The 23,941-nt window shown below is 35.4% G+C and overlaps 1 protein-coding gene across 1 annotated transcript in view; it reads left to right on the forward strand.

Annotated features, from left to right (window-relative positions):
- The window catches only part of LOC106465152 (L-fucose kinase-like), a gene marked incomplete at its 3' end in the record, with an annotated part of 210,195 nt that overhangs the window by 168,733 nt on the left and 17,521 nt on the right, over positions 1-23,941 (forward strand). Inside the window, exons 18-20 of the mRNA XM_022392980.1 lie at positions 2,359-2,480; positions 9,070-9,216; positions 19,816-19,983. Of these exons, the coding sequence (XP_022248688.1) occupies positions 2,359-2,480; positions 9,070-9,216; positions 19,816-19,983 (437 nt within the window). The remainder of the gene's footprint in view (positions 1-2,358; positions 2,481-9,069; positions 9,217-19,815; positions 19,984-23,941) is intronic.

Raw genomic sequence — 23,941 nt, forward strand, 5'->3', positions numbered from 1 at the left:
TGCTGAACAGTTCCTTACCCCACTACATTCAGGTGCCAATGTGCCCCAGCCCCCATGTTTGGCTGACTTAGAAGCTTTAGCATATCGTAGATCAGAATTTTCATTTCTGGATTTTTAGACCTTCGAATTGCTGATTCAGACATGGGGCTCTGATCCTGCTACTACCCTATGTTTCTCCCCAGCACAGATCTCTTGTCTTTGTCTTACCCTCACTACTGTCCTCCATTATCTCTCATCTATTCACCTCACATCTGAAGCTATCTATCGTTTCCCTGGGGGGTTTTCTGCAGCTCTGTGTGTCCTTTTTTTCTCTACATTTGTGTTTTATTTTCCTCAGCTTTAACCCTCCATATGTGGCTGCTTTGTTGTTGGGATCTTCTTGGCAGGGGTGCCCTTTTGTCACCATGAGTCTGCCTGCTTCCTATCTGCAAGATCTTCAACTGGCTCGTTTCTTGTGCCAGTCTGTTTTTGATGATATCCCTGATACTTTAGTGTTTTGGATGGAGGCTGCATATCAACATTCCTCTTTCTTCTCCTTTGTTTCCAGTCTTTTCCAATTCTCTCATGCTCCTATTTCACAACCTCCTGCATCCTCCCCTATACTGGTACCACCTTCCTGTGTTTCCTCTGTGAGTTGCCAGATTTCCCGTTATTGCATTTTCTGATGTCAGTATCGTCTTTGGCTACCTTTTGGGTTCCTGCAGGTTTGCTCATCTGTGGTACCTTTCTGCAATGGATTTTTGGATTCTTCAGGTTCTAACGGAAGGACTATTTCTTTGTTTTTCTCCTTCATTAGGATATACTTTCTTGCCATCTTCTTTCAGAAGTGGTTCAGGATATCTTGAGGAAGGATGCTGTTGGATAGGTGTTTCACTCTTCTCTATATCTTTATTCCTGTCTGTTTTTGTTCCCAAGAAGATTGGGGATTAGCATCCTGTAATTGTAGTCTCTTACATCAGTTGTCAAGGGGTCATCCAGTCTTGCTTGCTTTGTTTTCAAACACTGAATCTCATTTTCTGGGCCCAATCTCAACAAGTTCATCTTCTTGCTCATCCCATCCCAAATGCTGTAAATCTTGTGACAGATTGGCTCTCTCATCCTGATTAGATTCTACTGACAGAGTGGTCCTTTGCTCTTCAAATGTTCTGGTGAATATGCTCCCAGCTAGGTACTCCCCTTCTGGATGTATTTGCCACCCAGTTCAACACCAAACTTACCCTCTTCTGGTCTCCAGTCCCACATCCTTTGCCTCTAGTAATGGATGCATTCAGTCAGGATTGGACCAATCTTTATTTTTATGCTTATCCTCCCATCAGTCTTCTTCCCTATGTTCTCTTTCTTATACAAACACTCTATGTCAAGTCCTTTTCACCCCATTCTGGCTATTGCAACCGTGGTTTTCATTCTTGAACCTCCTTCAGTCATCTCTTCCCATACCTTTTCCTCTTTCCCAATCTCCTCTCCAGCAACCTCAGTCCCCCATCTTTCATCCTGCTGTAACCACATTCTTGTCTTCAATGTGTTTTTTTTGTCTGGTCTCTTATGAGGAGATTCAGACTCTACATGAGTAGCCTTCCTTCTTTTTCACTTAGTCTGCTCTTCTTCTTTGCATTTTCCATTTCTGGTCTTTGCACGAGGACTTCTCACCATCCAAGTGTTCCCCACCTCTTCAACTTTTATAATTGGCTTTTTGACAATAGTTTATCTGTTTCTACTATTGCAAGCTATAGAGTTGCCTTATCCAATACTTTTTGTTTTTCCCATTTCTGGCATGTTTTTTCTTTTCTGTCATTTCTCTCCTGTTTTGCTACTCTCACCTGATTCGTCTGCTTTGTCCAGTTCCCCTTCCTCCATTGAAACCTTTGTCCACTTTCTCTTTGTACCATCACTCTCTCATTCCTTATTTCTTACTCCTCTTGGTGTGTGGACATCATCGGTCAGATGTTATTGCTATTGAAGTTTCCCATATTCTCTATCATACATATGTCCTTTTTTATCCAGATCATAGTTTTCTCCCCAAAACATCAGCAGCAAATAAAGGTGACATCACATTCAATCCTATTTCACTTCCATCCATTTCTCTTCTCTATTTATGTTCTGAACCTGATCATCTTCTTTGTCCAGTGCTGGCTCTACATTTTTATGTTTTATGTTGTGGCTTCTGTTCTTGTTTTTTATAACTTGGAACTCCTCCTCTACCCAGAATCTCTCTCCTGTCACACTTACTGGATGGCTCCATTAGCTCATTTGTCATGATTATGCATCATTATCTGAAGATTCTTGTCGCAACTTCCATTTTCTTTCACCAGATCTGTCCTCTCACCTTTTTTCTGATTACTTACTTCTGTCATCTTTTAGAGGAGATTGTGAAGGCTGACATGTGGACTACATCTGATATGTTTATTGTGCACTACCTGCATCATTTAGCTATCACTTTCCATCCATCACCATTCTCCGTACCCCATATCGACTCTGAAAAGGTGAGTTCTTACTTTTTTACCTCTTACCTTTACAATTGTCCCTTTCTACTTCTCTGAATCTTGCACTATGGCAAGTGGTGCCTGTCCAGGTATACTTAACTTTAAATCTGCACCATATGTCCTCACAGGTGTATAACACTCACTGAAGAGATGGGGTATTTCACAAGACTGTAGAGGTGGCCTTGCAGTATCGTGCTTCATAAATAAGGGCCATACCAAACTGTATGAACTTATGGGCTGCCAACATAACCCCTCACACATATGGTTGGTAGGGGCCCTCCTCCTACTGCAGAACAGATAAAAAAGTCCTGACACTGCCTGGTTTTTGACTGGAGTTGACCCACCAAATGCAATTTAACATGCCTTAGTCACTTTACACCATCTGGCACATTCAATTACAGATTGGATAAGTGTCTTTTTTTTTTCCACCCAATCTTGCAACATCTATCTATCCAGCAGGCAAAGAGTATACCTGGTACAGGTGAAGTGTGGTCTCCCACAAGTGTGTTCCCATACATTAAGGTATCACACTCCATAGGTTTTTTTTTGGATGCCTTCAGAAGAGTGCTAATTTAGATATCTTTTGCATTGTTCCCTCCACCATTTTAATGTGGGATTTAGCTATTATGTGAGAAGAAGTAAGGTATCGTATTGGAAGCTAACATTTTTCTACACTGAAAATGTATTTCCTGTAGGTACTTACCTCTACTCACACTTCGCATCCATCCTCCCCACTTCCAATGTATCTCTTTTTTTTGCCTAATTTCAAAGTGATGATAGTGCTCTACAATATGGAGGGGTCAGCTGTACTATGAGGGTGTGTTGCACTCCTCTTGGTGGAGAGTTGTCACATCCTCATTTGCATGCTAAAATGCAGCTATATCACATGTAATCACGTGAGGGTAGGCGGAAGCATCAGAGCTAGTGGGGAGGGAAAATTGTGCATATAGAGTTCAGCATAAGTTGAGAAAAGCTATTATGTGGGAGGAGGTAAGCATGTATTGCAAATAATTTTTCAGTATAGGAAATTATTAACTTTTAGTGTTATGACTAAAAAACTTACTATTTGTAATAAAAAAAATACATATAGTAAATCCTTTAGAATATTAGTTGTGAGTTTTTTTCATGGCTTACGCTACAACTTAAGAATATTAGATATCAATTATTTTCATGACTTGCACTATACCTTTAAAATATGTGATAGTTCATGGTGTCTTAATATCTAAGTGAGTAGAAGTATATATATATATATATATATACACATTTAGTGGCCATGTCTACAAGTGTTGCAAAACTAAAAATAGCTGTTAGAAGTCTGTCATATATATCTGATCTACTGGGTGTTAAAGCTGGTAAATCTGGTGGTCTTCGCAGTGGTCCTGGTGGTAACAAGATATGGGCTAAAGCTTTTAAAATGTTAGAGGTGAGTCTTGAATCTGGGAGTAATAATATGTTGGTCAAAAATATTTAAGTAGTGGTATGAATTTTAGTTCTAACATAAAAATATGTGGTTAAACATTTGAAATTACTAGAGAAGAACTGTAATTGTTAATGTAACGGGGTGTGGTTTAAAGCAACTTTTTTTTTTCATAAGGGTAAAATATGTAGGCTAGAAGATCCAGATTATTTTTTTATAGACCTGTCTGTGAAGGTAAAAATTGTTAGATTTGATTATTCTTAACTTTATTTAATGCAAACTAGAGTTTATTACCAGACATTTTTATAAATTTAAATAAAATAACGACCCATATCTCCAGAATGTAACTTTATTATTTCAATATTTTGTTATTATAGCTTCATCAGGTGCTATTGATTTTCTACCAGTTCACTAATCCATTTCATTTAACTGGATTAGTGAACTGGTAGGAAACTGATAACTCCTGATGAAGCTGTAATAGAGACATATTGAGCTATTAAAGTTACATTCTGAAGATGTAGGTCATTGTTTTATTTACATTTATAAAAATGCGCTAGATTTGAGTTCTGGTAATTAGAGGTAACTGACCTTTAGAATGTTTAATAGAGAATTCTGATCTTTCACATTACACATTTTTAACTAAAGCTTTTAGAATGTTAAAGATGAGTTCTAGTATTAATAAAACAAGATGTAAGCCAAAGTTTTCAGAATATTAGAGTTGAATGGTAGTTTGTGGTAACTGCACAAGCACTTAATCTACAAAACTTAGGATCTAATATGTGGAAGCACAGGTGTATTAGTTTGTCACAGCTGAAGAAGTGAAAGAACACAGCATTAAAATCAAAATCAAATGATTTCTTTATTGAGGATGAACTACAAAAAGATGAGCTGGTCACTAAGTTGTTCTTCTGTAACAGTGAAACAAAATCTTAATAAATGGAATGAGTTAACATGTGTGTGATAATTTACAGATAAACTGAATTTTGCTGAAAATAAGGATGAACACATTGGGGTGAGTATGCCAGACTGTGAATTTGAGGTTCTGTGGTTCACGTCCTGTTACTTCTGAAAAAAACCTGCTTCGCACTTTTGGTGTTGACATGAGTGCATTATAAAAATTGATGGTGGGTAAGTGTTGACTAGTTGCCTTCCCTCTAATCTATCATTTCAAAATTAGGGATGGCTAAAGCAGGTAGTTCTCAACTGACTTTGGACAAAATTTGAACAAACATTAGGATATCTTGGCCAGGAGAGACATACAAACTGCCTTCCTAAAAATTGGAAAGAATCTGATCTGAAAGCACCATACTGCATTCATAATGCATACTCTTTCTGTATCTAACTAATCAGAAAACAGGCACTGAAGTGGAAGTATATGTTTTCCATGTAACTGTCACAAGGTAGACATCTGTGTACTAAATAAAGTAGGATACATAACAATTTCTCATGATGCAGCAGGTAAGTTTGTCAAATGGATAGACTTCAGAAAGTAACACCTCAGGCTGAATCTAAGATGTTCCAAATTTTAACTTAGAAAAATTCAAATATTTTCTGGGTAAGAAAAATATATATATACTATTAGAAAGTGAGATGTGAAATATTTATATACAAAAGCTTAAGTTTTCAGATTATTAGATGTGAGTTCTGGTCCTGAAGTAACAAGATTTGAGCACAAACCTTCAGAATATTAGATATGACTTTTTTTCATAGAATAAGAGATGTTTGTTTTTACCGAATATAAAAAGGTGAGGGCTTAAACGTTTAAAGTATTAGGTAGGAATTCTGGTCTTTAGGTAACAAGACAAGGCATAAAACGTTGGTACATTAAATGTGAGTTTTGAACTTGAAATAGAAAAGGTGGTGTAAAATTTCAGAACATTAAATATACTATCCATAAAAGTTCCCCAGTACTAGACTATATTTAGTTCTGAATTTAGATTTCTAATGGTCAGTTTCGTTTTAATTCATAATAAACAATCATTTCCTGTAGTTCCAATAATTTTAATCTATTCAATAGTTACAGGATTGTCACTACAAACTAGCACGTTTCAACATGTTTGATTTCTCCACAGGTCTTAGTAAACTATGCTCATTTACTTCATCTACCAGTCTTCTTGTAGTAGATCCTATATATACAGTACTGTGCAAAAGTGTTAGGACAAGATAATATTTTGTCATTCTTTCCATTTTATGGGACTAATTCTTTCATGCCATTACAGAATGTAAATGTCAACACTATGGTAATGCTTCACTGATCCCTGTTGATAATTAAATGAGCCAGGGTGAGAATACTTATCATTCTTTAGAATACTTATATATGTGTACCAAGGGCATGTTATAATGGTTCTGTTTGAATGAACATACTGATCAAATTTAGGGTCTGAAATAACTGTCATGGTACCCCATGCAGTGTCTTAACTATATAGGAAGAAGCTAGTATATGGTACCGGTATATGCTAGAAGAAATCAATTTAATAGCACACCACAAATAAACCTTGATAAAAACTGTTTAACACTATGTATTAAGCTTTACATGATGCTGGTTGGATAAGTTGTTGCAGACTTGAAGTGCTCCCCAAACACTGTCAAGTACACTCAAGATCGTGAGACTGAGACAGGTAAATTTGAAAATAGTAAAGGAAGAGGCAGAACACCTAAACTCAATGATACTGATGTTAAGTATCTTCATTTATGCAGCCTTCGGAACATAAGGAAGACTGCCACTGATCTCAAGCACGAGATAAACGTTTGTCAGAAAAGTGTCCAGATCTACAGTATCAAGAAGACTCAATGAGAATGGAATATTTAGTTGTGTAGCAGCTAAAAAAAACCTTTACTTCAATCTCCAAGTATTGTCAAGAGACTGAAATTTGCTAAAAAGTACAAAAACTGGAGTTTGATAATTGAAAAAGGGTTGTTATGTCTCTGTGTTCGTTTCTTAATTTTCCATAGAAATTCTTGCAGAAAAACTTCAGCAATACAAGTCCTTCCTTAAATAAAACTAGTGTATTCCTTCTCAATACAACTTAGCAATACACTTAATTCCCACAGTCAGTTAACTTAAACAAATGCTATAATTCACAACGAACGATTCATGCGCTTGAATCAGTTGTCCGTCTCTGTCTGCAATTCAATTCCATTGTTGCTGTCACTTCTTGGCGGTCTTATATACAAGAATACCGCACATCTAGTAAACACTTGAGCATTCACAAACCTTCGAGAATATCATGATGTGTTACTAGCATCACGTGACTTCCGCTGTCGTAACAGGGTGCTATGGATGGATGAATCCAAGTTTGAAATATTTGGCTTAAGGAATAGGTTGTATGTCCAGTGGAAGAAAGGTGAAAGACTTGCCATAAAGCATGGGGGAGGCAGTGTGATGGTGTGGGGATGTTTTTCTGCTGAGGCGTCAGGAGATATTTGCAAAATAGATGGAATAATGAACCAGCACAAGTACCATCAGTTATTAATCCATTATGGTATACCCACTGGTTTGCATGTTATTGGTAAAGGATTCTACTAACAAGAAGATAATGACCCCAAATACTCATCCAACCAATGCAGAAATTACTTAGCTAAGAAAGAAGCTGCTGGAGTCATTCCAATGATCCCACAGAGCCCCAGTCTCAACCCAGTTGAGTAGATCTGGGATTTGATAGATCAAAAACTTGACAAATGAAAAGTTACTTCCAAATAAATTTTATGGGAGTGTATTAGAGACATTTGGAGTAAAATCCCAAAGGATACTTTGATTAAATATGTTGCAACAATGCCTGAAAGACTGTTTGCAGTTAATCAAGCAGAAGTGGGACACACAAAATATTAACTGTTTCCTGAACTCAAACATTTCCACTGAGTTTCTGTTGCACTAAATATGAAGATTAATAAAATTTTGATGTTTCACCTCTGACTTATCTTCCATTATTCTTTGAAAGTAGCCTGAAAACTAATTTTTGACTTTATTCTAACACTTTTGTACAGTACTGTACTCTAAAATACTTGGAACATTTATACATATAGATGACATTTGATTGCTTTGGTTTGCTTTTTTGTCTTTAAATACAAAATAATTCCTTATTCTAATGATAGACTTACTGATGACTCAAAGTTCTACTTGCAGGTAAATGTTGCACAGTAGTCTTTAGTTGTTTCTTTATTTTCAAGGCATGTTTACTGGTGAAACATAATGTTATATGAAGAGTATTTTTTTGTCACATTATATACTCCCTCTTTAGGGGTGGAACCTTTCCTCATGTACTTGTTGATTATACAGGTTATTACTTTTATTGTAAAATCATTTTTACTTAAATAACATTTATTGGTATTTTTTTCTTTTTGAAATAGTTTTATATTGCTGGTAAGTTTATGAGCTATGTATACCAAAAGTCTAATTACTTGAATATTCAGTATTTTTCTTGTTACCCTGAGTATTGTTGAATGATCGTGTCACGTAGTTTAGAGAAAGTTTGATGTCTCAGTGAACAACATATAAATATAGATGACCAAGCGAGCACAAGTCAAGTGCAGTTCAGCCAGAAATTAGTAAGTGAAAGAAAACATGAAGTTAGCTGCTGTGTGAGTTATTAGCTATAACGGTTGATATTTTAAAGTGAGTTTCACAGTATAATAGAGATAAGGAGAATAATTTGTCTTGTCAAAGGGTATTCTAAAGTAATCTTAATCCTCAAGACTCTACCTTCTTTTCTATATCATTTAAAGTATAGTTTGATAGGTTTATAATGACCTCAGGGCTTATTAACTTGTTGGATTTTGATTTAAATTTTGAAATTTCTTATTCTTTATCAATCTTGTTTTTAAAAATTTATCATTGTTCTTTATTATAATTTCATTAGGTACGAGAAAACCTTGTGCTGGTATTTAGGAAGAAGTAATAGACAAAGTTTTAGAAATAGAATAAGAATATTGTAGTAAAAAAATGTATAGCAATATGATATTGTTTAGTTCTAAATAAATTCCATCAGTAGTTAGACCTGATTAAAGATTTGATAATGTTTACACTTTCGTGTGTTATCGTGTGATGAGAAAGACAGTAAATGTAACCCTTTTTTTTTTACATTTTATAAAAAAGATTAACAATGTGTGAAGACATTTAAAATTATGACAGTATTTTGAGTTAAGTAAACATGCAACAATGAGTAAGTTATTTAGGCAGGTGATATAGCTGGTGGTACGGATGCTTTACGTAAAGAGCGGGAGAAGTGGCTAGATAGTCCAGACCATGTGATGAGAGCTGCACGACATTATGAAGGTGCTCTTCAGGCTTTGATTAGACATGCAGTAATGTCTTCTTATGAGGTTAGTCGAATGTAGTTAATTAAGTATTGTGGGAGAAAATTAAAATATTTTGGATTATATTGTGATGTTGTCATATTAATAATTTATGTATGGGGACTTTATTCTTTTCTCTGATAGTTATACAACAGTGTTTACTATCTACTTTATTTTACTATCTTTGTTTCAAAGATATAATTAACAAAACCACAAGAATTGAAATTTAAGTTGCACTATTGTTTTCTCAATTTCAATATTTTGGAACATTGCATCATTAATTAGCTTATATAGGACTTTACTTTGTTAATAATAAATATGTAGGTTAAGTAGGACTAAATATAGTCTATATAGCCTATATAGGCAGCTCAAGTGCAACAATGCGAGTTTAATAATAATAAATATGGGGGTTAAGTACAGCATTACATCATTAATATTGATAAGTATGTGGCTTAATTATGACATTATATATACAACTTAACAAGAGCAGTGACTTATTAATAATAGATATATAGTACATAAATGCTCTGTACTGAAAAGGTAAGAACAGTTTAATTAAAATATCTAGGTCAACTTATTAGGATTTGATCTGTTCAAATTTTAGTGACAGTGTGTTTGATTTATAAGAAATATGGAACCATGTCTTAGTGTGATTTTAGCAAGGAAAGACATTGAAATATGTAAAATTATTTTCATTTTTACTTTTCTGGAGTTTTCAATCAAGTGATTTTTTGTTTTCTTGTACATTAACAAGACCCCAGTATGGAGACTGTTTAGAAAAATTTTGATTCTTCATGTCTTATACTTTTTCTCTCTCTCTCTCTCCCTCTTTTTTTCTATATGCAAGTTGTCTGTTATTTTCTAGCAGGTTACTAGTTACTTCATTTAATTCATTGTCTTTGCAGATGTGACTTAATATGTTTTTTAACTTGAGATATTAGTTTTAAAAATTTTATATTAAAAGCAAGAATTTTATAATAAATGTATTTAACTATCTATGTTTTTCTGGGCTTTATTGTAAAACTTCTTACTTTCTTTGCTATTATTGGATCCTTTAAGTGTTTTATTCAAGAACTTCTGTGATCAGATAATATGACCCTTGATTGAGTTGAGCATTGCAATTTTGTTTGGACAACAAGATCTGCTTGTCTTTTTCTTAGTTTTTTCCATAATATAACATCTTACCAACTTGGTAAATTATTAGCAAACATCTTGTGTGGTATTTATTTATTTGTGTTTTCATGAAGGTTTACATCAGAAAGATTTTCCATTGTCAGTTTTATCCATACTGTTGTAGACAGTAGTTACTACAACATCATTTATAGGCTTAATTCTTTCATTGTAGACTTTAACTTTAATGTCAGATATAAAATTACTACTTATATTAGAAACAAATGTTCTCTGTAATATGAGCTAGTTTTACTGCTTACATTGTAGGCATACAAGCTTGCGTTTCGTGAAAGTGATGCAATACTCTTAGGTAAAAGATGAATAAGATAGGTCCACTTTATAATGAGATAATCGACTAGGAAACATTATGAAATAATTACAAACTTCTTTGAAACTAACCTGGTTTATAACACAAACCACAAAGTGTTAGTGTATACTTGTTTTAACATGAAGGACAATCACCTTTATTAGAGAATTGTACAAGTTGAACAAAATGTAACAGTCTGAGAAAGCCTTATGCTCTATATTTATAATCTATAACATCATACTTTCTCAGAGTGAATAGTGCTACCCATGTGACTAGTCATTCCCATCAAGAAATAAGGGAGATTGTTACCTTAATATATCACCTAATCTTCCATTGGAGAAAAGTACTATTCACTTCATTCACTAAATGCAACTTTACAGCTATATTTCCAGTGAGCAAGCCAAGTTTTATTTTGGGGGAAGCAACAGAGAACAGTAGGTAGCTCGAGCAAATTGAACTTAATGACTTTCTTGACTACCATGCTATGTGAAAACTTCATATATCTAAAATAAACAAACATTTTTGAAAATGTGTCAAATAAGAAGGTATAAAATGCATAGTATGCCTGCTTAACACATTTTTCCACCCTTTTCTATTTCAGGCTTATCTTCAAGCCAAAATAAATTTTAAACTTTTAAAAACCAGTTGAATTGGTCCAGGGGCATTGTAATATTCTTTTTCCCTTGTAAATAAACACTTACATTCAACAAAGACGCATTGGTAGTAATTACATAATGAAAGAAACTAACAATGATACATAGTACATAATTACAAATTATAAAACAAAATGCTCTTTCACAATGAAAGAATTGTTATATCACAAAAGAGAAACCTTTAAACAAAGAATTAGTACATAATAAAAAGAAAACCGTAATTTAAAGACTTCAATCTGACATACACACAATACAAATGCCCTTTAACTCTTATCTGTTAACATGGGGACTGATTTTTAACAATACTTTTGCTCTCTTATTCAGTCAAAGATTATTGGATTTTGATGAAACTTTGTGGACATATGTAGAGTATTATTTCTCATTGTCCTGCCAAAAATAGTCCATGTCCATTGATAAAAATGGACATACAGACACATTTTCATGTTTTTTGAGGACTGAATATGATCAATGCTGCATGGTGGAAGTATACACTTTACTTAGTGCCCCTCTAGTTCCTATTAAAATTATGAAATTAAAACGTATAATATTAAAATGTTATTTATTAACTACATTTTGATGCCATATTTATTCATATATCTTGATAATAAAGTAGATTAATTAAATTTTGAATATAACTCTGTAAAAGGTTAACCTATTTGTTGCAAGAGGGTTAACGATAATTAAATACAAAAATACATTTGTAAAGAAAACCATTGGGCATTGGTAATTACATCATATGTGTCAAAAAAAGAAATGAACTTTAAACTGACAGTACAAAATCAGAATTACAAAACTGTATTTATGTATGAACATATGTATGCGTGTGAGTATGTATACATGTGTTTATATATATATAACCAAAATATGAAATATATTCATTAGAAAAGAAAACCTATCCATCATCTTGAACCAATGACATACTGGGCATTACATCTGCTGGTACGAGCAATGCTAGTTTCTGGAAATCAAGTGGAAACCACACAATTTAGTCTGTACATTATATGGTGAATGTCACATGAGAACACAGAAAGCAAGTAACACTACTTCCATTCATCCATATTACGATCTTATCTGCAGAATCATAAATGCTAATCCCAGCCATATTGATCAGTGGGCTAGTAGTTGCTGTTCAGCAGACTCTCAAAACTGTCTCCTGCCTATAACTCCAGAGTTTCATCATCTAATAGCCAGATAAATACTTTCAGCTCTTTTCTCCTCATTGGAAGAGTTGGTGTGAAATGAGACAGCCTCCTCCCTATAACTCCAGAGTTTCATCATCTAATAGCCAGATAAATACTTTCAGCTTTTTTCTCCTCATTGGAAGAGTTGGACAGCCTTCTCATCTTCTTCTTATTCCTTGTTAAGCCAGTCTATGAGAGATCTGTCTGAAACATACAGATGCAGATTATCAACATGTTCCACGAGGTTTTGCATGAGTCACATCTGCTGTAACTCATCTCCAAGCTGATAAATCAATTCCTTCACCATCTTGTCATAGAATTGCCTCTGATTTATGGTGGCATTTCCTAATTGTTGACATACAAACTTTTGTGCATTAAGTAATGCAGACCTTAACTACTCCACATATTCTTGAGGATATTGTGGGACATTTGCTCTAGGAAAGGAACATGCATCACTTTGACAAGGAGGATAATTTTTTCTTCTGAACATGAACATGTTTGGCAAACAACTTGTAGATACCTGCCATCAAATGTTTGGATGCATGAGCATTTTTACATCTTGGTCTTCTCCAATTTAAGTGTTAAGCAATGTCTTGAGAATCTTGTGCATTAAAGCCCATGGGACTACTAGCTTCCACACATGCTGAGAACTGTGCTTAGTGGATGATGATAACAGTACAGTACTCATAACTGACCATGCAAGTGCCACAGGTTACATGCATCTGTGCTACATCCATTGATCAGTGCTGACTGAACTTCACCTTGCTGCATGGCAAAGAGCATCCTTGCTAGATAAAAGTCCTTCAATTGCTCTTTCAACATTGTTATCTGATATCTATCATCCCTTCCAGATTTTGAAGGTTCATTAACCATTGCAACAAAACATGGTCCAGCTGGACATTTAACCTCCTAACATATATTTTAAAAGTATTGCAATGGGAAGCAGTTCCTTCTTTGTCATACAATATCTACCTTCAAGAGCCATGACTATATGAGTAGTGTATGCATTTACAGATTCTACTCCATCTTGAAACTGTGATAACACTGTTTTGATTCCATTATCATTGGTGTCATGTCCAGTAAGGAGAATTTGCAGTCTTGTCATGGATATGCTAACACTGGAGTCTGCACTAAATCATTCTTAGGGACCAGAATACTTGTTCACATTCCTTGCTTCATCCAAAGTACTTCTAAGTTTTAGTGAGAGTAGACAATGGTGCTGGAATATGGGAGAAGTTACAGATATTATTGGTATATGTTGCAAAACCAAGGAAAATGTAGGTTGAGGTCAGTCTCTCTCATATTGCTGCTATTGTAACAAGGCCCATAGTGGATCTCCATCTCTACCTACTATTTACCAAGAATTTCCACTTTCCTGGTTTCAGATTCAAGCCTGCCTTTTTTATATTCCAGAATACCTTTTTCTGCTTCTCAGTTGCAACCAAATGCCAAGACATTGTTGATGTAAACTATGCATCTCTCCCATTGCAACCCCTTCTGTGTAAGCTCCATTAGCCTCTAGAAAGTGGCAGGTGTTACACAGGCCAAATTGCATGATTCAAAACTCAAATAAGTCACTTATGCTGAAAGCAGTCTTAGGCTTGTTCTTGTCATTTGGATCAACTTGCCAATATCCAGGAGCCAGATCTAAAGTGTTGAGCTTACAGGAACCTTTCAGTGCATCTAGACATTCATCCATTCACAGCAAGGGAAAGGTGACAGTGTGATGATCATTTCACATGTCTAAAATCAACAAAGAACCTTGACGTACCTTCCTTCTTTCTAATAATCACTACTGGAGAAAACCAAGCACTCTATGAAGATTGTATGATTTTATTATTTTAACTCTATTGTAACTCAGTACTGGCTACATCTCCAGACAAGCCGGCATGGTGGTTGCTTGGACGTATGTATGTCAATGGTATCTATATGATGGTGATTTACTGTTGTCCAGTTGGACCTATGAATACATCAGCAGATTGAACCAACAAATCACTGAGTTGCCATCACTGCTTTAAGTACAGATTGCAAAGTTTTGAAAGAGTGATCTCGGATATGTTGGCAGCCATGTACTCACTTTTGGACATGGAGTAATGGCTGTAATCCTAGCATTAGAGCTAGCTTTGGTTCCTTCCTCTTTGTTTACTATGCCAATGACCATTCAAGCTTGAAGCTGGATAACTAATCATTCATGATTGCAGAAATCTTGGACTTTTATTGGTTCTCAGACAGATAACTGCCTGAGCTACCCCATTTTTATATTTGTTATCTACTGTTATATATTTTTTAACAATAGTAACAAAAATTTTAAAATTAGTAACTTCTCAGCTTTGCCTAACAAAACTAATATCACAAGCTTGCATCTAAATGTGTGTTATATATAATGTTTTTTTATGGTAGATCTACCAGAAACAGGTAATGAGATCACCCTGTGATTTATTACTTTAAACGAGAAAATTGCTGATCCAAAGGGTACAAAATACAGCAATAAAATCAAAAGAAAAGACTTAAAAAGGTTAACAGTTGAAACTGTTAAGATAAGCAATTTATAAATTTTAGATCAGTAGTGCAGGCAGTGCAGAGGAAAAATGGTAATACTCATTTTATAAATTTCAACTTTTCATCTGATGATTTCTCAACATTTAGTGTTAGGGTTTAGAAAGACATAAATAACTTTTTGTATACATTTAGGAGGTTCTAGAAGTTTTGCAAATGAAATATGAAAACTGTCAGATTTTTCTTCTTAACATGAAAATTGCCTTTCACTCAAATTCACCGACAAATCCCCACCCCCACCCCCCACTGAATGGCACAGTGGTAAGTCTTATGATTTACAGAACTAAAAATTTGATACACTGCAGCCATAATTCCGATAAGGTACTCTCCCTCCGCTCACAAGATTAGCTTTTCTCATTTTGTGCTGCCCTCTGGATGCAAACTTTTTCAAAAATGCATGCTACAAGCCTTCATCATCCCTCTGTTGGAATCCAAAGTTCCAACACTTCTCTCATGAAAATCATGCATCACCTCTCCACCAATAGGAGAGCACTACTATCACGTGATGCATGTGACTCCCTCTACGCACCACTACCAAACTATCACTTCTTGTTTGGCAGCTGTTGAGTTCAGACGTTCTTTCTTACACTGTTCTGTTACCTTGAAATGTTTCTTTTTTATTTTGCATTTTTTATATTTTTCTTAACTTTACTACACTTCACACTTGTGGAGTTAATATTTTTATTAAAGCATTACTTCCTTGTGTTTCCTGCTTTACCCGCTTATGAATTCCAAAGAAGTTACAGTCACCACTTTGGGTACTTCACCTGTGCCTGATGCCATATTTTCAGCCCCGGGTGACCCATCGGAGGATATATCGTGGCTTATTTGCCGGGAGATTGAGCGTACATTAGCAACCTCTTGGCTACTTCTGCCCTACTTCCTTCTGAGCCTTTCAAGCCGGGACAGGCTAACGATGATTTTGAACGTTTGCCCCTCCCCTCCCAGAGTTTGCTGCACTTTCCCATTCACTACCTGATGATTTAGGTCATCCATCTTTTCAGGCTTTATCTCTCAGGTATATGATGTTTTGTCTCTTACACTTGTTTTCTATGACTCTAGACATTCCCTTTTACATGAAACAACCTCCCAACCTATTTAGTCTTTCCCCACATCCCCAATATAAGAGTTTAAGTGGACTGATTTGCTTCTCAACTGGGGGAGGGCATTAGGATGCTTCGTCCCCCATGGAATTTAGATCAGTCCGCCCTTGCTTATCATCTGGTGGACTTTCCCTTTCTCGACCAACAGTTATTGGGGTCGGTTCTACCAATTGGGGGCCGAACTCGGATTACCCTGTCCGACTTACCCAAGCTCAATTTTCTTGCCTTTGTGTAACTCTCACAACCCTGTTAATGTACCTTTCTTCCCTTCACCTTCTGTCAGAGGCTCTTCACAGGCACCCCGAGGGGTTTTCTACTGAAATCGTATCCATCCTTACTTCTATCTTGGCTCATCTGTCATCTGCAGCTCTTGCACTTCATATGTAGTTTGTTTGTTGTTTTCTTCAACACCCATCTCAGTCGGGCCCAACCTTCTTCTGACTGGCTCCATTCTATAAAACAGGCCATTCAGAAAGTTCTGTCTGTTCCCTCACTTACAACTCATGAGGTTCTATTGCTTTTGGGGATGTGGTCCTCCATGACCCCTCTCATACCCCTGGGCAGGGCCCATATGAGATTTCTTCAATGGGTCCTTCATGATCAATAGAACCTCGTCTCAGATCACTTGGATACTTCTATATCCCTTCCCTCATCCCTTCTAGATGATCTCCATTGGTGGTTGAACAGGCCCTGCATCCTACTCTGTTGCCAGATTTACATCTGTTCGCAGATGCATTCCTTCATGGCTGTGGTGCCTGGGTGGATCACCAAGAAGTTTCAGGTCATTGTTCTGTGGAGGAGAGTTCTCTTTACATGAATGTTCTTGAACTCCTGGCTGTTCTTCAGTCTTTGGATCATTTTCTTTCTCTTACCAGCCTATGGCTGGCTATGATCCATTCCGACAATTCTACTGTGGTGGCTTATATCAATCACCAAGGTGGCACCAGGTCCAGATCCCTGTGTTTTTGCACTATGGATCTTCTTTATTGGGCCCACTCATGTCAAATTCGTTTGATGGCATGTCATGTACTGGATGATTTCAATCTCACAGCCAGTTGTCTTTCCTGATCGGATCGCGTTTATCTCACAGAGTGTTCCCTGCAACCTGCCATTTTTCAGTGGCTTTGTCTGCGTCTGGGAACACCCCATATTGATGCATTTGCCACCACCCTCAATCACAAATCACCTCGTTTTTGGTTCCTTGTGGTCCCCATCCGTAAGCCTTGGCTGTTGATGCCTTCAGCCAGGATTGGTCTCATCTGTTCGTTTATGTTTACCCCTATCCATTTACATCATCAGGTGGTCTCTGTCATCCATGCCACTACATGCAAGGCCCTTCTGGTTGCTCCCTACTGTCCTGCTCAATTTTGGTTCCCTCAGTTGCTCCAACTGCAGGTGGTTCTTCTTCTTCCCTTCTGTCCTGACCTGCTCCATTAATCCCAATCACAGGTGCTCCATCCCACGCCATCTGTCTTCATGCCTGGTGAGGAGTTCTGGTTTCTCTCACAGAGTAGTTTCACATTTAGTAAATTCCATTCACCCTTTATCTTTGGCAGTCTATCAATGCAAATGGAGAATTTATCACTCCTGGGCATTGACTCAGGGTTTCTGGGCTTCTTACCCAACAGTTGCCTGTATCTCTGAGTTTCTCACATGGCTCTTTGAGAGGGGTTCTATGGTCACCTCGATTTCAGGGTTTCAGGCAGCATTATCCCACACCTTCCATTTTTCCCATTTCTGCAGGGTCTTTGCTTCCCCTGTTCTTTCCATCAAAGGAACGGCTCCATCAGCCATCGAGGCATCCATTGCTCCTGGACTGGGACATTAACATGCTCCTTTGTGCCCTCACTTTACTTCTGTTTGAACCTCTGTCTATGTGTTCCCTGTTTCACCTCTCTTTGAAGGTGTATTTACTCCTCCTCCTCCTCCTGGCCTGCGAGCATCATAGGTTGGATATTTTTGCTCTTGATGTTACTAGGACCTTGTACCACTTCAGTTTCACTTTGGATCTCACCGTATGGCAAGTGTATTCTGTCTGTACTCAGAATGGGTTCCATTTAGACGGCTATAACTATTTGTAGACAACTTGCTATCAAATCCACACTGTAAACCATGTTGATTCTTAAACATTTTCCATGGCTATGTACACTCACCCTTGAGATGGGGTGTTTCACAAGATCACTAGATTGTAAATTTCCTGTGCTAATTACATCATAATATGTTCATCCCAGACTGTACCACCCATGGACGGCATGGGTAAAGCAGAAGAGGATTGCTGCACATCCCTGCCATGCCTAGATTGAATAAATTGGTGTGGTCTGCTTTTAAAAATAAGGTTTCATGATAACCCATTGCACTATCTCAAGTGTTGCTGGAGTGGTTGGCAATCTGCTAGATGGATTCCACAAAAATGGTTATAGCAATTCAGTTCAGAGTTCTACCAGTGTGGAGGGAGTTACAAGATCCTCTGGATGAGTAACTAATTCCAAGAGTTGAGACACCTAAATTCAGTTCACCCCTCCAATTGGGTGCCCTCCTCCTATCCTCACATGGATGTTGGTATCAAGCAAGTGAGATTTTAGAGATTGAGTGAACAAATCATATAAGTCCTCACACAGGTTTCAGGTTGTCCATCTTCCCCTCTCAACTTGTCTTCTGTGTTATGGGTTGCAGAAGGTTTCTGTCCTGGGTTTTTCCTCATTGGGTGATGAAGTTATTACCAACCTGGGGTCATTTGAGGCTGGTTTCATGGTCGTGGGGGTTGAGTGAACTTTATGGACTTTTCATGGATTCGGCATGATACATTCCCAGATCCCTGGCACTTGGCTACCTTGTGAGTTCCTGGGGTTGAATGGAACTTGAGGTGAAGACCCAACGAGTGAGGATTTGGATGTAGTTAACTTACCGAGGATGGTCCGTTGCACCCTAGCCACTCTACACCATGGGACACAACTTCATTTGCCCACTTTCCATCGTGGGATTGAGTGATTATAATTTCTGTTTAAGTACACATTGCTAAACTATCCTCTCCCATGCATATGTGCTCCCTTCATGTTCTGCCATGTCTGGTCCTCCTGATCATGTCAATATTCCTGATGAAGAGATACCTGGCTCAGATGTGGTGTGGTGCCCCTCCTTTGATCATCTAATCTGTTTCTCTCATTAGCAAAGAATAATAGTACAGGTAAGGTAGTGTAATTTAAGGTAACATTTTGAACTAGAATATAATGCAAAGATATTATTACATCTTCTGTCCCTTCTCCTATCCTCTTCACACACTCATAAGCTATGGAAGAAACTTAAGAAATATATAAGGTTTAATAGATGTTGTGGCAATCATTTCTAGGTAATATAATGTGGAAAATGTTGATTGATTAGCAGATTGCAATAATTGAGGCATGTAACACTTTATAGAACACATCTATCTCAAAAAAATGAAATTTGTACATAATGACAAAATTACAAATAGTAAGTAACAAATAGGAAACAAAGACAACAACAAAGGATCTTATTCTTGCCATAACAAAGAAAATAGCATTTAATAATTCTATAAGTAAGCATCTTTTGTAAATATGTTTTACTTCTGGAATGTTAATATTAGTAGAGGGTTGCATGTAATTGTTATAATTTATTTTCATGAAACTATTTCATCCCAGCATATTAAACTGGTTCCTTCTGAGTTGCCATCAATGAACACATGGGTCACTGCAAAATGTCCAGCAAGGGTGGACCTCCAAGGTGGATGGACAGACACCCCTCCAATATGTTATGAGATGGGAGGATCTGTTGTTAACATAGCTGTATTGGTAGATGGAAAGGTACAGGCAAGTTTCAATATATAATGTGAAAGTTGTTAATGTATATATTTGTATATATTATTAAATTTTATTTAGTTCATGATATCAGGGTTGGTAATGTAATATTCCTGGTTTAGACAAATAATAACATACAGGTAAACTACCCCTACGTAACAAGAGGCTCGAAGAGTTGGTTGGATAAAATACTAATGCAAGAACAAGTGAAACAGAGAAGAAACAGGCAAGTTTCATGAACACAACTAAGTACTATTTATTTTTCATTCTGCAGTTACCTTACAAGCTGACTTTCAATATTAAATGACAAATTTAAAGTAAAATAAAAGTGACAGTCACAAAATTAAATCATAAGTAGTCAAAGGCATTTATGTTCAATAATACAGTTGTAAAGTAGCCCCACATACGCACAAGGAAATGTAGGATACAATAAAACTATCCAATTAAACAGCAGATAGTATCCTTGACCAAATTCTACTATTAAAATTAACATTTAAGGTTGGATTAGCATGCTGTCTGAACTGGATTTAATACAATTAGCTTATACAATAAAGGACCTACCTAAATAAAGTACTTTACAGCAGCTCTTTCTCCTTTCAAATTAGAAGCTAATCTTTCTCTTAAAATGTTAAAACTGCTTTCACAATCTTTATTCTTCCCATAGCAGACCACTCACAAAATTTGACCAGAAGTGTATGAAGGCTTCTCCGCTTCATGTAATAATCATTGAGTACCCCCCCCCACACACACACACACACACTACACACATACACAGCACTATGTAGGATACAATACAGCTATCTCAAGGAACAGAAAATAGTCTCTTGGACTTGAATCCTGATAAAGAAAGCAATACTTAGGGTTGAATTAGCACACAAATTAACCAAATTTATCATTTTCTGAATTATAATTCTAAACAATTTTTCGAAAATGTTTCTATGACATGAAATACATAACACGGGAGAGTGATATATGTGGTGTTTGTATACCACAACCCCTTCTCTTCTTTGACTTGTTCTCAATGAAACTTTTAATTTAATATCAGTATTAAAATAAAGTGATTACATTGATTTTTTAAATATTTAATTGAAAAGTTACAGCCGTGAGAGATAAGTAAGTATAAAAGAAAAACTATTTACACATTAGTTAAATCAAACATGGAATAATTATTAAATATGTAAATACACATTTTATTTTAAATAACTTAATACTAGAGGTAGACCAAACATCAAAATTCAATCAATTTAAAATCACTGAAGCCAAATAATAATAAAACTTAGAACTCAAAAACAAAGAACTTCTTGGACAGTAATAGATATTTCTCTGATCAAAGAAATATAAACTGTATCTAGAGGAATTAACAAATTCATTTCAGGATTAAATATAATATCCCTTCCAACACAAATGAAGTGGTAAACACAGGCCTGATAAAAAGTTCATATTCCTTAAATTTGATTGAAACTGGTGATGTATAAGGAAGGCCTATCATTAGCCTCGAGACCCTCTTTTCTAACAACCAGATTGGTCTTAATGCATTAAAATGTGAACCCCGAACATTTAAACAATAAGTCATTTGACTGTAGAAGATGGCATAATAAATGTGATAAAGAATTTTAAGTGGGAAAACCCTCTTACACTGAGTCATAATATAGACTACTCTGATGAGTTTTTTGAGATACTTTTAATATGTTAATCTCATCTGAGGTTATTCTGAATAACAACTCCAAAAACTTTTATTGAATCAACTCTGGATATTATATTGCCCTTAAAACTTAAATCTTCATTTACTTGTTTCCTAGATATAATCATATATTGTGACTTACAGAAATAAAAACTAGGCATTTGTTGACAAGCCAGGTATCAATTGAAAACAACTCATTATTGGCTATTTTAAAATAGTCAGCAAGAGAATCCCCCTCTATAGTAAGTCATATTGTTAACATATAGGTTGCTTGTATCTTTTGAACACATCGAAATTAAATCATTAGCATAAATAATAAATAAGAGTGAGCCAAGGATTAAACCTTGAGAATCCCCACTATGGAGACTAGAGAAATGAAACTTCATACTATTGACTGATGTATAGCATTACCTATTTATTAAGTATGTTTTTAAAATATCATTAATATTACCATGTAGACTGTAATGAGCACATTTATATAATCATAAATCATACCACATAGACTGTAATTAGTATGTTTATAAGTAAAACTGTGTGATTAATGCTATCAAATGCCTTGGGAATATCAAGAGCACAGACTAAAACAGATTTCTTACCCTTGTAAGCCTTAATAAGCTTCATAGTAATAGCATAAACACTTTTCAGTACATTTGTGCTTACTGAAACCAAACTGTGAATTATTTAAAATCTTATCCTTCTCATGAAACACAATAATTCTATTGTAAAATATACGCTCAGTAATATGAGTGAATGGAGATAAGATGGAAATAGACCAATAATTTTTCACATGATCAGGATCCCACCCTTGTAGATGGGAACAGTCTTAGCAGTTTAAAGAATCTCCGGAAATTTACCAATTGTACATACTATATTAACCCTTTCGAGACTGGTCACAGGTGAAAGGCCATGTCATCTCGTTTGTTGACTCACATTCAAAATTTTATTCAACTACTATTTCATGAATTTACATCAGTAAGTTTGGTATCAAACTGTAGATTATAATTCAAATTTAAGAACTATACATTACTCAATTTTTAATTTAAAAGCAAATATGAAAAAAAAAACAGATAAACATTGATTTTTGTGTGTCACATGGTATGTTGAATGCAGCACTGGTCCAAATTTGATGTTTGTGTAGTCAAAATACCAAGTCTATAGTTTCATATGAATTAGAAACTCAAATTACAGATATTGAAGGTCTTATCTTTTCTATTTGCTAAGATATTGCTCACGTAATAAATCAATCACAGTAGCACCCTGCCTACCTCTTTCCATTTTTGGAAATGCTCCCTTATATACACTTACTTCTATATATGACACGAATAACCAAATCGGAAGCTCAGAATGTCTCTCTAGTGGTTTTCTCAGCCTTTCAACATTCCTTCCACCATTTCTTTCTTTTGAACTAAGATTTCAATGAGGTAGATTGTGTCTTTAGTCTGCTCGAAATTTCATATTTTTTAGACCCAAATACAGCTTAGTTATTAAGCTTGATAATTTATAGTAGAATTCTATGGTATTGATGTAGTAATTTATGATCTTTTAGTTATTCAAATATATATATATAAAACCTAAAACATTTTGTTTCATATCCTCCACATGCAAAATTTTAAAAGGCTTAGCAACCTACGTCAAGCAGCAACTGAGTACAAAGGTTGTAACTAGAAGAGATAATTGTTTGATTTACTTCTTCATTTACTGTTCTATGTTTTAGGGAAAATAACTTTAAGAACTTATTTCAAAATAGCAATAATCTATATACATATATGATGTATAATAATTGAAATGTGACTGTATTTTACAAAATACTAGTCGACTAAAACACAGCCAAGACAAATTACTGTATTGTTTGCCAGGCACGGGTGAAGGGTCAATATAATAAATATATATAAATGTATAATGTTATGAGATTTAAGCTATTTCTTCTAAACATTTGTGTTTTCGTGTTATAATTCATGATCATTCTAGAATGAAAGAGGCATAATTTATGTTTTTTCCTAATTTTTTATGGTAATGAGATCGGTCAAATTTACTGAACCCATACAGAGATTAATTACTCAAAATAACAGATAAAATATAAAGTTTTTCTTAAGAAATTTTTGATAACTATCCGGACATTATAAAGATTTTGCATGTGAAATTTCAAAATTTTAATCTTAAAATGAAAATTACTTTGCATAATAGATAGGCAAGATGTGAAAAATAAAAGATATGAAAGAAACATTGCTTTACAAACCTTAAGACTTAATAAAAAAAATTAGACATTTTGTGTATGAAAGCATTGTAATA

Source organism: Limulus polyphemus, unplaced genomic scaffold (assembly GCF_000517525.1).
Source record: "Limulus polyphemus unplaced genomic scaffold, Limulus_polyphemus-2.1.2 Scaffold1850, whole genome shotgun sequence".
NCBI classification, from domain to species: Eukaryota; Metazoa; Arthropoda; class Merostomata; order Xiphosura; family Limulidae; genus Limulus; species Limulus polyphemus.